Below are 13,707 nucleotides of genomic sequence, written 5' to 3'. Positions count from 1 at the left end.
GACTCAGAATGACTAATCAGAGAAGAGGAGAGTCTAAAACAGGGGTCACCAACACAGGTGCCAAAAAAATGGCAGGAAAAAAATTATCACTTTCACAACAAATTTTATGACTATAAAAGAAACCTGGGTGTGTCTTATCTGCGAAGTGACTCTGTAAAGCAGCACAATGTGGAGGGACACTACACTACGTCTTACAAAGCTCCACGCTAGCTCCCCACGGGATGCGCACTATGGGCAGAACAAGTCCTGAGCTAAACGCAGCTTTGGGTAAACAACAGTCTTTTTTTCATGAGATCAGCGAAAAAGTCACAAAAAGCAAACGAGATTTATTTTAAATTATGTAAGTTGATTTTTCTTTAACGTTACATAATTGATAACTTCTTGAAACATGGTGCAACATGCACATTTGTTTTGTGAAAAAGGTTTGTCAGTGGCTGGTGAAAATGGGACACTTTTCCTAGTGATGTAAGTGATCATCTGAAAATTAAACATTTACTAAGATTAATAAAGTTAAAGTGCTGAATATTGATATCTGTTTCACACCTTGCTGTCATTGTTGATAATTATTGTGAGAAATCTTTAATGTGATCATGTCGTCACATAGATGATTATCATGAATAATTATTAAAAATGTATACCTAAAGGCAAACTGAGCAAATGTATTATTTCAGAAGAGAGTATCACTCTGGTAGCCCTTCGTATGACTCAGTACCCATGAAGTAGCTCTCAGCTTCAAAAAGGTTGGTGAGCCCTGGTCTAAAACGACCAATCAGAGAAGCAGAGGGACATGGAAACAGAAGTCAGAGAAGAGGAAAGACTCAAAACGACCAATTTGAGAAGAAGAGAGACTCAAAATGCCTAATAAGAAAGGAGACGACATTCAAAATGACCAATCAGAAAAGAGGAAAGACTCAAAATGACCAATCATAGAGAAGAAGAGACTCAGAATGACCAATCAGGTGAAAGGACAAGAGACTAAGAATCACCAATCAGGCAGTAGAAGACATTCAAAATCAATCAGAGAGGAGGAGAGACTCAGAATGATGAATCAGAGAAGACAAGAGCCTCAGAATGACAAATAACTGAGGAGGAGAGACTCAGAATGACCAATCATAGAGAAAGAGAGAATCAGAATGGCCAAACAGATTAGAGGAGAGAATGACCAATAAGCGAGGAGGCAAGTCAGAATGACCAATCAGAGAAGAGGAGAGACTCAGAATAAATAATTATAAAGGGGGACTAAGAATGACCAACCAGAGAGAAGGAGTGACTCAAAATGACCAATCAGAGATGGGAAGAGAGTCAGAATAAGCAATCAGAAAAGAAAAGCGAAAAAGAATGACCAATCAGATAAAAGGAGTGACTCAGAATAACCAATCAGAGAAGACAGGAGTCTCAGAATGACCAATGATAGAGGAATAGAGGAGGTGAGACACTGAATGACAAATCAGAGAAGAGAAGAGACTCAAAACGACCAATCATAGAGGAAGAGAGACTCAGAATTACCAATCAGAGAATAGGAGAGACTCAAAACGACTAATCAGAGAAGAGGAGGGACGTGGAATGACCAGTCAAGAGAAGGAGAGACTCAGAATGACCAATCAGACTGGAGGAGAAACTCAGAATGATCAAACAGAGAAGACAGGAGATTCAGAATGAAGAAGAAGAGAGACTCAGAACAACCAATCATAGAGGAGGAGAGACTCAGATTGACAAATCAGATGAGAGGAGAGACTCAGAATGACCAATGATAAAGGAGAAGAGACTCAGAATGACCAATCAGAGAACAGGAGAGAATCAGACTGACTAATTAGAAAAGAGGAGGAAAAAAAAAAAAGACCACTCAGATATGAGGAGACACTCAGAATAACCAATTAGAGAAGACAAGAAACTCAGATGTCATGATCCATGGATTCCTCTCCTAGTTTTCCTCTTGGCTCCTCCCGCGCGCACCTGGAACTCATCAGCGCAATCACCACCTCCTGCAGTGGATAAAAGGAGCTGAAACCAGACATTTGGGGCCAGATCGTCTGCTTGTCTTCACCCTGTTTTCAGGACCGTCTCGGATCAAATGCTGGGGGCCAGACCGTCCGCGTGTCAACGTTCCGGTTCTCCTGACCTCCCCAGCTCCTGGTCTCTGGTCCTGCTCCTGACTCCGTGCACCTGTTCTGGTATCGTCAAAACTCCTTATCTTCCTGGAACCCCGCCTACGCCATGTCTCCTGTTCTGGCTCCCACCCTCCGATTCGTCCCGGTTCGGCTCCCTCTGACTCTGTTCCTGGTCCTGTCTCTGTCCCGGTCCCGGCGGTTCCCAGTTTGCATCTCTGCTCACCTCGGCGCGCCCCTGTGCTCCTTGCTGGATTAATGGACTTTTGTTGATATTTTCACTCACTGTAAATACAGCACTGTAAATCTGCCCCGAGTTCTGCATGTCTTTGGTCCACCCTACTCTAGCCGTTACAACATCAGAACTCTAAAGCTCAACTAGAGAAGAGGAGAGACTCTGAATGACCAATCAGAGAACAGAAGAGAATCAGAAAGACAAATCAAGAAAGAGGAGACTCAAAACAACAAATCATCGAGGAAGGGAGACTCAGAATGACAAATTAGAGAGGAGTGACTCAGGATGACCAATAAGGCAAGAGAAAACATTCAAAACAACCAATCAGAGAGGAGGAGAGACTCAAAAAGACCAATAATAAAGAAAGAGAGAATAAGAATGACCAATCAGATTGAAGGAGAGACTCAGAATGAGCAATCAAAGAAGAGGAGAGACTCAGAATGACCAATCATCAAGGAGTAGAGATTCAGATTGACCAATCAGACAAGAAGAGAGACCAATCAAAGAAGAAGAGAGACTCTGAATGACCAATCTTAGAGAAAGACAGACTCAGAATGACCAATCAGATAAAAGAAGGAGAGACTCAGACGGACCAATCATCGAGAAGGAGACTCAGAATGACCAATCAGTGAGAAAGAGAGAATGAGAATGACCAATCAGAGAACAAAAGACTCAAAACAATCAGAGTAGCAGAGTGACACGGAATGAGAAATCAGAGAAGAGGAAAGACTCAAAATGACCAATCTGAGAAAAGGAGAGATTCAAAACTACCAATCAGAAAAGAGGAGGGAAAAACAATGACCAATCAGATAAAAGGAGAGACTGAGAATGGCCAATCATAGAGGAGTAGAGATTTAGACTGACCAATCAGACAAGAGCAGAGACTCAAAAGGACCAATCAGAGAAGAAGAGAGACTCTGGAAAAAATCAGAATGACCAATCAAATAAAAGGAGAGACTCAGAATAACAAATCAAAGAAAAGGAGAGACTTAGAATAACCAATCAATGAGAAAGAGAATCAGAATGACCAATCAAAGAAAAAAAGACTCAAAATGACCAAAGTAGCAGAGGGACACGGAATAAGAAATCAGAGAAAAGGAAAGACTCAAAATGACCAATCTGAGAAGAGGAGGGAAAAAAGAATGACCAATCAGATAAGATGAGAGACTTATAATAACCAATCAGAGAAGACAAGAAACTCAGAACTTAGAAGAAGCTCAACTAAAGAGGAGAGACTCAGAATGACCAATCATAAAGGAAGAGAGAATCAGAATGACCAATCAGAGGAGGAGAAGCTCAGAATGACCAAACGGAGATGGCGAGAGACTAAGACTGATCAATCATATAGAAAAAGAGACTGAGAATGACCAATTGTAGAGCAGGAGAGACTCAGAATGACCAACCATAGAAAAAGAGAGAATCAGAAAGACTTATCATAGAGAAAGAAAGAATCAGAATGACCAGTTAGATAAGAAGAGAGACTCAGAATAACCAAACATGTAGGAGGAGAGACTCAAATCAGAGAAGAGCACAAAATCAGAATGACAAATCAGAGCAAAAACGACTCACCAATCAGAGAAGACAGGAGACTCAGAATGACCAATCAGAGAGTATGACATACTCAAAATGACCAATCAGAGAGGAGACTCATATAAATCAATTAAGAGAGATCAGAATAAGTATTAATCAGAGGAGAGACTCAGAATGAATAATCAGATAAAAGGAGGAGAAAATCAGAATGACCAATCAGAAAAGAGAAGGGAAACAGAATGACCAATCAGAGAAGACAAGAGACTCAGAATGACCAAATAGAGATGAGGAGACACCCAAAACCAACCAACCAGACCAATCATAGAGGAAGAGGGATCAGAGAAGAAGACAGAATCAGAATGACAAATCAGAGAGCAAAAACGACTCACCAAGAAGAGAAGAAACTCAGAATGACCAATCAGAGAGAAGAACTGACTCAGAATGACCTATCAGAGAAGAGGAGAGACCCAAAACTACCCATCAGGAAGAGAGGCTCAGAATGACCAATAAGATTGGAGCAGAGACTCAGAATGACAAGTACAAAAGAAAAAGACACAGAATAACCAATCAGAGAAGACGTTACACTCAATCAATCAATCAATCAGTGAAGAGCAGACACTAAAAATGACCAATCGGAGAAGAGGAGAGAGTCAAAATGACCAGTCATAGAGGAAGAGAGAATCAGAATGACTAATCAGAGAAGAATTGAGGAGAGAATCAGAATGACCAATTATAGAGAAGGAGAGACTCTGATTCTCTTTTCTTCTCGGACTGGTCATTCTGAGTGACTAATTAGAGAAGAGGAGAGAAGAGAATCAGAATGACCAATTATAGAGGAGGAGAGACTCAGAATGACCAATCACAGAATAAGAAAAACTCAAAACAACCAATCAGAGGGGAGAAAAGACTCAGAATGACCAATCACAGAGGACGAAAGACAGAATGACCAATCATAGGGGATGAAAGACAGAATGACCAATCATACAGCAATAGAGACTCAGAATGACCAGTCGTAGAGGACGAGAGACTCAGAATGACTAATCAGAAAAGAGGAGAGACTCAAAATGACCAATCATAGAGGAAGAGATTCTCAGAATGACCAATCAGAGAGAAGGAGTGACTGAGAATGGCCAATCATAGAGGACAAGAGACTCAGAATGACCAATCAGAGAGAAGGAGTAACTCAGAATCACCAAGCATGCAGGAGAAGACATTCAAAATGACCCATCAGAGAGGAGGAAAGACTCAAAACAGCCTATCAGAGAGGAGAAGCAATTCAAAATGATCAATCAGGAAGTGGTTGAAAGAACCAATAAACAATCAGGTCTTTTATGAATATTATGAATAGTTGTGGTGCATGCAATTTGAGAGAATGGACATAGCAAGGATTATGAACATATAATACAAAGGAGCTTTGCTTCATGACATCAGCATGTTTGACAAAGCATTTTGAGGTCTTAAAGGGCCCATATTACTCTATTTTCTGATCTGATGTTAAAATGTTGATTTAACCCACTCTACATGATCCTGTTTTTTTTCCACTATTTTGTCTCAAAATCAAGATATGAACAATAATACCAGACAAATCAGGTGTCTGCTCTCTCTGAGGTCACTCCCACTAGTATTAGCAACAGGCTTGACTGACAGCATTGCTAAGCACTCTTCCCCTGCCAAATCAATGACCAGAGGAGAAGACAGGAGCAAAGCAAGAGGAGCAGAGCCAGAGGAGCAGAGCCAGAGGAGCAGACAGGAGTAGAGCCAGAGGAGGAGACTGGAGCAGAGCCAAAAGGAGCAAAACAAGAGCCAGAAGGAGCAGAGCCAGAAGGAGCAGAGCCAGAAGGAGCAGAGCCAGAAGGAGCAGAGCCAGAAGGAGCGGACAGGAGTAGAGCCAGAGGAGAAGAACCAGAGCAGCAGAACCAGAGGAGTGGACTTGTGCAGAGCCAGAGGAGCAGAGCCAGAGGAGCAGAGCCAGAGGAGCAGAGCCAGAGGAGCGAACAGGAGCAGACAGGAGTGGAGACACAGAGCCTCAGTGTTAGCTTCACCCAGAGGACTGCCCTGGCCCTGTGCCCGCCTCACACAGTCCACAAACATAAAAACATGTCCACGTTCTGAGAGCTCAGACTCAACTCTAAGGCTTTTACAGCTCTAGACTGAAGTCAGAGATGAGACTTTTGATAACCATGTTTAGTATTAGGCCTGGCCCCATAATTACTACATCAACTTATGGTTCAGTACATGACAGTCATTTCAAGGGTCAGAATTTATCATGGTGTTTTTTTCTTTGTAGTAGTGGGATAGTTTTATAATGGGGTAGTTTTTGTATGTGTTTATTGTACTGTTCTTTGAGCCATAGAGGGTTGAACAAATAACTTCTATGACTCATTATAAAAACATTTATTCTGCTGTTTATTTATTGCCGCTCATGTTTTTAAAGAGGATTACTACACTGAATCAATGTTTTTATCTTTCTCCCATGTTATGCCTTGTCCCCATTCATCAAAAACATGCATTTCATCCATGCACGTTTCAGTAATCTAGTGATCTCTTCCGGGCCCTATTTGAATCCTCCTTACAGTTAGCAGTACAAACCTGTACAAGGCTCCACCCACAAGCCTACATCACCCATGCTCACACAAGAAAATTCTCCATAAACATACAAAAAAGAAATACAAAACTGTACACAGCAACTCGACAAACCTCATCTGATGTCCAGTAGTTTCATTAGTGGGATGCACGCTGATTGTGTTGTGATAGCGCTTTGAAGAGGGAGTAATTTTGTAGAGGAGAAGGGAGGGAAAACTCAGAGCATCAAAACCAAAAGTGAAATTTACAAAACATGTTAACACATTGTTTTGTCTTTCAAAACAAGGTAACATGGTGATCTAAATATGTTATGTGTTAGCAGTTAATACCCCATAGAAGTGTAATACTCATAATACTCCCTCTTTAAAGATATTGTATAGAGTAACTAATACATTGCATTTCAAATTGAATTAACATTAGTTACAGCCATTTTATGTACTTATTTTCTTGTATGAACAGGGACAATAGACATTTAAACCCTGTTAGAACAGTGTTCCCTCAAAATGAGCTTACACACAGATGTACTCTGATTTTGTTTGAGTAATCCTGTATTGTCCTGCATTTGAGTATTCAAAAAATCTGTTTTCACATACCCCTTGTCCCCACCGACAGCTCTCTCCTTAGTTGTGACTGCTTAAACTATTCAATTTGATATTTTTCTATCCTCAGGTTCAGAAATATGAAAGTGGTCATTTTAAAAAAAGATCTGATTTTTTTAAATGACCACAGGTCCTCAAAATGATACTCATGACACAGCTTGTTTCAAGTTGCTCCCAGGCAAAGACAGCAACACACTACAAACATAAGTTTAGTCAAAGTATATGAAAGTTAGAAAGATACATAAAGCACATTACTGCTTAAAACGTGTGATAGGATTCAACCTGTAGTTTACTAAACACATGTGCTGCTGATCTCTGTGTATATGACCCAAACTGCACTCACAAGACTACACCTGCAGGGAGAGTGCATGCAAAAACTACTATTTATACAGAAAATGTACCAGCAAACAGTATAATTTTATAAAGACAGATTTAACTTGTAAGAGTTTAATTTGACTTTTTACAAATAAATACCAAAAAATACCAAATCTTCCACTCACTCCTCCTTTCTGCGGTTATCCAATAGAAATCCTGATCATCTACATAACATCAATAGTCTAATACACATTTTGGTCAACTAAGACTCCATCGACCAATTAATCGACTAAACACCTACAGGCCTACAGCTAGGCCTGTCACAATAACAAATTTTGAAGCACAATATATTTCTACAGAGAAACATCATGATAAACGGTAATACTGAAACTACTTTATGCCACTGACACAAAAAATTAAAACAGGATAATCCCAGTAAACAATATCTTTAAATAGATAAATAATAATAATATCATGAGCTACAACAAATAAATAGCAATTTTTCAAAAGTTTTCATCCCTCCACAGCTCAAATTTTTATTCTATTACATAAAAATAGCCCCAAAACATTTTGTGACTGCTTTCAAATATTGAACAATAACTCAATATAGTGATTATCATAACAGGCCTACCTACAGCTCTCACAAATAGATTTATATCCAACCACATGAGTCCACAGGACTTGAGACGTCGAGGCATCAGTAGCACAAACCATGAAAAGAAACTGATTTTAACCTGAAAAATCATCAAGATTTAAGAACGATTCACCACCTCTGACACTACACATCCAGCTATAAGTAACATCTAGCTGAATCTAGAGAAGTCGAGGCCGATAAGCTCTACCCATGTTTTGAGGCTTTCACACAGGATCTTGCATTCCCACTGCATTCACTCAGGATCTTGGTCCTGCATTCACACTGCATTCACAAAGGATATGAAAGTACAATTGTTCCAAAATATTTAAATGTGTAAATGTTGATTTGTACACTGGTAAATAAAAATATTTATTCTTTACACTTACACAATTTGTGTTACACTTCCAAATTACAAGCCACTCCAGTTAACTTGGAGAGAGGATTCCTAAAGGAACTTCTTACAGAACCAAATGTAATATAATATAGCATTGGGTTTAATTAACAATGGGGAGACACGATATATGTTTAAATTAACTTCATAGCAGCTTGGCAGAATACAGTACAATACATTAGAGCGCTGAACACTTGCCCAGGCAGTCCACGATCCACAACTTATACAAACCCAGGGGCTGTGTCTTTGGAAATAGTTCATGAAAAAAAAGTGAAAAGACAAAACAGAAGTTGTGCCCACATCAGTGCCACAGCTCCATTGTTGGAGGCAGAGAAACCACGAATCATCTGAAACATACAAGCCCAGAGTAAAACTGGGAGAGCGTTACCCAAGACGCAAATCCCCATTTACACGTTTACTTAGGCCAGTGAGTAGGGCGCCTGATATGAGTCTGCTCTATGCAAACTAGTGAATAGTGACGGGGAAACCGGCTGATGCACCCAGGGCTCATCACCCCACCAGCAGTGTTCCAACAGTCTCCCAGATCAGCTTTGTTCAGTTAAGTTAATGGGGCAGGTGCGGGGCTCACAGCCAGGCAGTGGCACTGAAAGAAGATACAAATTAGATCAAGTGCATTTTTGTATGCCCAGATGTTATAATTTTAAGTTAAATATATGTCATGTCTTTACATTGTTAATTAAACCCAATGCTGTTTTATATGGAGCCTGCCCTGTTCTATAAGAAGTGCCTTTAGGAATCCTTTCTCCAGGTTAACTGGAGTGGCGTTGTTGAAAATTTAGGATCTAATGTTTGTAACCACTCGTATTGCCACACTAGCCTTATTAGCAGGAAAAAGTCGGGGAAAAGTCCACTAGCATAAGGTGATGTACTGTCTGAATTCGGGTTAGCTGCTCCTTTGCTGTATATCAACCAGTTTAGCCGTTGCCACAGCAACCGCAGTGTCCTCTAGCCCCGCCCCCTGCTGTTTTCAGGTTCAAATCAGCCACTGCACTTACAAATCATTTTGAGACAAACTCGCTGCAAAGAATATCTCAGAACTCCAGGAAAGATCACACTGGATCCTGTATTCACACAGGATCAGTAGCAGAAGAAAAACTCAGACAAAATTGTATCACCCAAGTAGAACTGAAAAAACAGTGACTAAATAAAAAAAGAGTAAAAACCTGATTAGATTTTCCTCCTATTCTCCTCCTCTCTACCTTAGACCCTCTCCTTCTCTGCTCCTCATCTCCTCTCTTTTCCTCCTGACCTACTTCAAAATAGCCTATTCTATTGAAAAAGTATTTGAAGAAGCACAACTCTGAAAAAGTTTGAGCTCAAAATGAGTCTGAATGTAAATTCCACTTGAGCTTCACATTATAGCAGATGCCCTCCCTGTGTCTCAGATGCCCTCCCTACATGTCAGATGCCCTCCCTGTGTCTCCATGGGTTATTATTCTGTGTAAAAGCTGCTAACCCTGTAGTTTAGACCTCTAGAAACATGGTCTAAATTACATGTGGTTCTTGTATTAGTTTATCAGTTTAGATTTCAGCGTCTCAGATGTGAATGCTGCTGGAGTTGTTTACATTGTGAACTCAGAACAGGATCCTCCTTTTTAAACATAAATCCCAATTTCAGTTTGTTCCACCAATGACTTAAACAAGTATTAATTGTAAATCTCTGTGTAATCCCTAATCATCCAGGTAAATTCGATAGTGGTCCATGTGTATACTAGTCTATGTGCTCTTACACTTGTTCTAATACAGCTCAAGATCATTCTAAAGCTATTCAGGACAGGTGTCCTGTCAATAGAACTTTTCAATGAGGATCTATTTTCGATACTAGTTTTAGTATCGATTTGAATCCGATTTTTTATATTTTTTACAACTCTAGTCTGAATAATGAGATTCAAACATGATGTATTTTGACACTGGGCTCATAAACCTTGTGTGAAATATGTATGTGTGTGTGTGTGGGTGGGTGGGTGGGGGGGGGGGGGGGGGTGTCCTATTGACAGGACAGAAAGGAACCTTTCCTAAATAACTTTAGAATGATCTTGAGCTGTATCAGAACAAGTATAAGGTCATGTATAGTATACGCCCATGGACCAATATGGAACCTACCTGGACAACTGAGGGATTACATTGATATAAGGTCATGTGGTAATATAAATGAAAGTACTACCATTTAATGCTGAAAATCAAATTCTATTGTCTAAAGAAAGAGGTTTTTTTTATCGTGATATAAGAATTGGAATCAGTATCAAGCATCGAGTCTATTCCTTAATAGCAAAATCGAGCTTGAAATTTTATTATCATGACAATAACATGTCCATGCAAAGAAAAATATATAGTTAAGGTGCACTGTGTAACATTTCTGGTCTCCACTATGGCATTAATCTCCACGGAAACTGTGGAACATGTGGAAAGTCAGATGTCAGATCTGTGGAGAGGTGACCCTGCTCATAGTAAGAAAGCATGTTTTCCTTTGAGCAATAAAAACACTGGTAATTGAATAAATGCATTATAGTTACATTTAATAGCATACGGGGGAACATTTCAGGCAATAACATCTCCATGGAGACAACCTGGTGGCTACCTTCCATCAGGAAAGTTACACAGTGCAGCTTTAAATAGCATCACACACAAGGTTCTCTTCAAGAAGCAAATGTAGAGATAAAAATATAGAAATACGTGTAACCCGGTATTCTTAAGTGTGTTCATTTAAACGTCAAAGTCTGATGAGACATTACCCGACATCTGAAGCCAAACTGCACAAAATCGCGCCCTGGAGCGAAAATATCTGGGAAGACACCATAAAATTAGCACAAAGTAAATAATAGCAGGCTAGCCTGTAATCTGCAAAGTTCAAAAGTGACCGCATGCGCCACTGGAGAGAGCTCGCAGCGTCTGCTACAAGTTTGCTCCAAAAAAGACGTGCAAATAAATGAAAGAGGAAAGAAAGGAGAGAGGTGGAGGAAGAGGAGGAGGAGGAGGTTTACCTGCGGATCCCACATTCCCCATCACAGTGTAAGTATAGAGGAGCAGCAGCGCCCAAAGGCAAAGGACGCGGCGGGCTCTGGCGCTTCTCATGATCCGAGTTTAGTGCGCGGAGGCTCGGCGTGAGTGTAAGGGAGTACCGCTCTCTGCTCGACTGAACCGGAGGAAAAGCGGAGCGGCGAGGAGGAGAGGAGAGAGAGAAGAGAGAGAGAGGAGAGAAAGAGAGGAGAGGGGAGGGACGGGATTGGCTGAAGCAGAAGAGAGAGAGGGAGAGAGAGGGAGAGGGAGAGAACGAGAAGGAGAGAGGTGAGAGGAGGGACGGGATTGGCTGAGGCAGAAGAGAGAAAGAAGGAGAGAGAGGGGGGTGAGAGAGAGGAGAGGAGCGGAAGCTCGGGATTGGCTGAGGCAGAGAAGGGAGAGAGGGGGGAGCGGGAGAATGAGAAGGGGGGGGGATAAACGTGGAGAGGGGAGAGAGGGGGAGAGGAGGGAGTGAGGTGAGAGAAAGGGTCAAAGGAGAAGGAGGAGAGAGAAAGATAAGAGAGAGGGAAACGGGAAGGAGAGGGAGGAAACAAAGAGAGAACGAGTAGGAAAGAGAGAGAAGAGAGGGAATGAGGAGAGAAAAGGGATAAGTGTGTGTGGGGGGGTGGGGGGGGGTGTTCAAAAAGAGAGAAGAGAGGGAGATAATAGAAAGAGGAGAGGGACAGAGGGGCACTTCAAACTCTGTGCTCTTTTAATATTCACAATGGCTGCATGTTTTATGTTTCCTCGTCTGTTAATTGTTGTTTATTTGTAATTCTGCAGATTTAGTCAGAGCTCGAAACACAAAAGTCTCCTACATGTTTTTAAGTCTCTGCATCTGACTCTTTCTGTCTTAAAAGCGTGAGTGTTATGCTGTGCAGTGGTCCAAAGTTAAAATGAGCTACTGTTTTTAGCCTGATTCAACATGCTTTACTACTCAGTGCCAGCAGCAGGAGTCCTTGCACCCTCTGCTGGCGTTCTGACACCCAGATACAGTGTATATGTTTACACTGTGGGTATTTGCATTAATACTGTCTGCACTAGAGCTACTGTTTAAGGCTTTAAATGTCGTTCCTTGTGACAATAAATTCTAGAACCTTGAAAAGTTCCGTAATGCAATTCAAATAGGTTTATATGGAAAACCAAAGTCAAGAGCCAATTTAAAAAGGCTGAAAAATATAGGACTTTTACAACTGTATGTATATATGTAGGTATATGCATGGCAAAAACACACTAAAATAAAAAGCACTTTTTTACTGCATTGAAAAACAGAAAAACATCCATCCTACTAACAGTACGACATAAAGCATGGTTTTAACTGGGGATGCACTGATACAATGCTGGTATCTGATATCGGCTTCCAAATATCAGTTCAGCCAATATCCTGGGTGAACATATACATTGACGTAATAAGATTATTTAGTATAGTCGGCCCAGAACATCTCATAATGTTTGAACTTTTATTCATGCAAAGTTGTTCTATCATTACTTGAGAGATAAATAACAGCTACAGAACACATTTGGATCGGTTTTGTTTAATTGTATTTTAGTTTTAAGGAAATAAATGCTGTTTTTAGTCTCTGCTCTGGTATCAGTTGATATTTGCAGATAGTCAAATCTCTAGTATCAGAATCGGTATCGGAACTGAAAAGAACTGTGTCCTTCACGCAGGTGGCGTGCCATGTCCAGAAAGTTACGTACTGCACCTTTAAATGTATATTCACCGGTCTCTATTTAATTATTTTATGTAGATCCAAAGAAAATAATAATGATTTTATAATAACCTAATTAAAATGTATAGGTTAATTTTACATGAAACTGTAAATATCGGCCAGAAAACAACGTTAGCATTACCTGCGTCAACATGACAAAAGTTAACCTGATCAAAGAACAGCGCAAGTTACAAACAAGAAAATAATGTCTGAATCTTGCAAAACAGCACAAATGGCTCCATCTACTGGTCAAACCCCTTCTGCAGCTGTGACTGAAACGTGCACCATTTTTTTAGCCAATCAGAAACAAGAGAGCCAAATGCTCCGTTTACGAACAATACGTATTTTCTCATGTTTCCGTTTTATATAGCTTATTTTATCGAGCTTTCCTAGAATTTTACTGCAACTATAAAACACATAGGCTAATGATATGCAAGATTATTTTTTAAATGCGGAAATAAATTCATGGTGTGACCATCACGATTGTGAGTAATGCTAGCTTCAAAATATGACCAAACGCGACGGATAGTGCGCGCGTAATTGTGTTTTCCCCAAATTAATACACAGAAGAACAACGCTTTATTT

General features: G+C 40.4%; 1 protein-coding gene across 1 annotated transcript in view; it reads right to left on the bottom strand.

The window, feature by feature from the left end:
• Window positions 1-11,460, bottom strand: part of scube1 (signal peptide, CUB domain, EGF-like 1) — a 138,847-nt gene extending 127,387 nt beyond the window's left edge. The window contains exon 1 of the mRNA XM_055225720.1: window positions 11,395-11,460. Coding sequence (XP_055081695.1) covers window positions 11,395-11,416 — 22 coding nt within the window. The 5' untranslated portion in view covers window positions 11,417-11,460. The remainder of the gene's footprint in view (window positions 1-11,394) is intronic.
• Window positions 11,461-13,707: the final 2,247 nt, after the last annotated feature.

Source organism: Periophthalmus magnuspinnatus, chromosome 12 (genome assembly GCF_009829125.3).
Source record: "Periophthalmus magnuspinnatus isolate fPerMag1 chromosome 12, fPerMag1.2.pri, whole genome shotgun sequence".
NCBI classification, from domain to species: Eukaryota; Metazoa; Chordata; class Actinopteri; order Gobiiformes; family Gobiidae; genus Periophthalmus; species Periophthalmus magnuspinnatus.
This window is presented reverse-complemented; position numbering and strand designations above follow the sequence as displayed.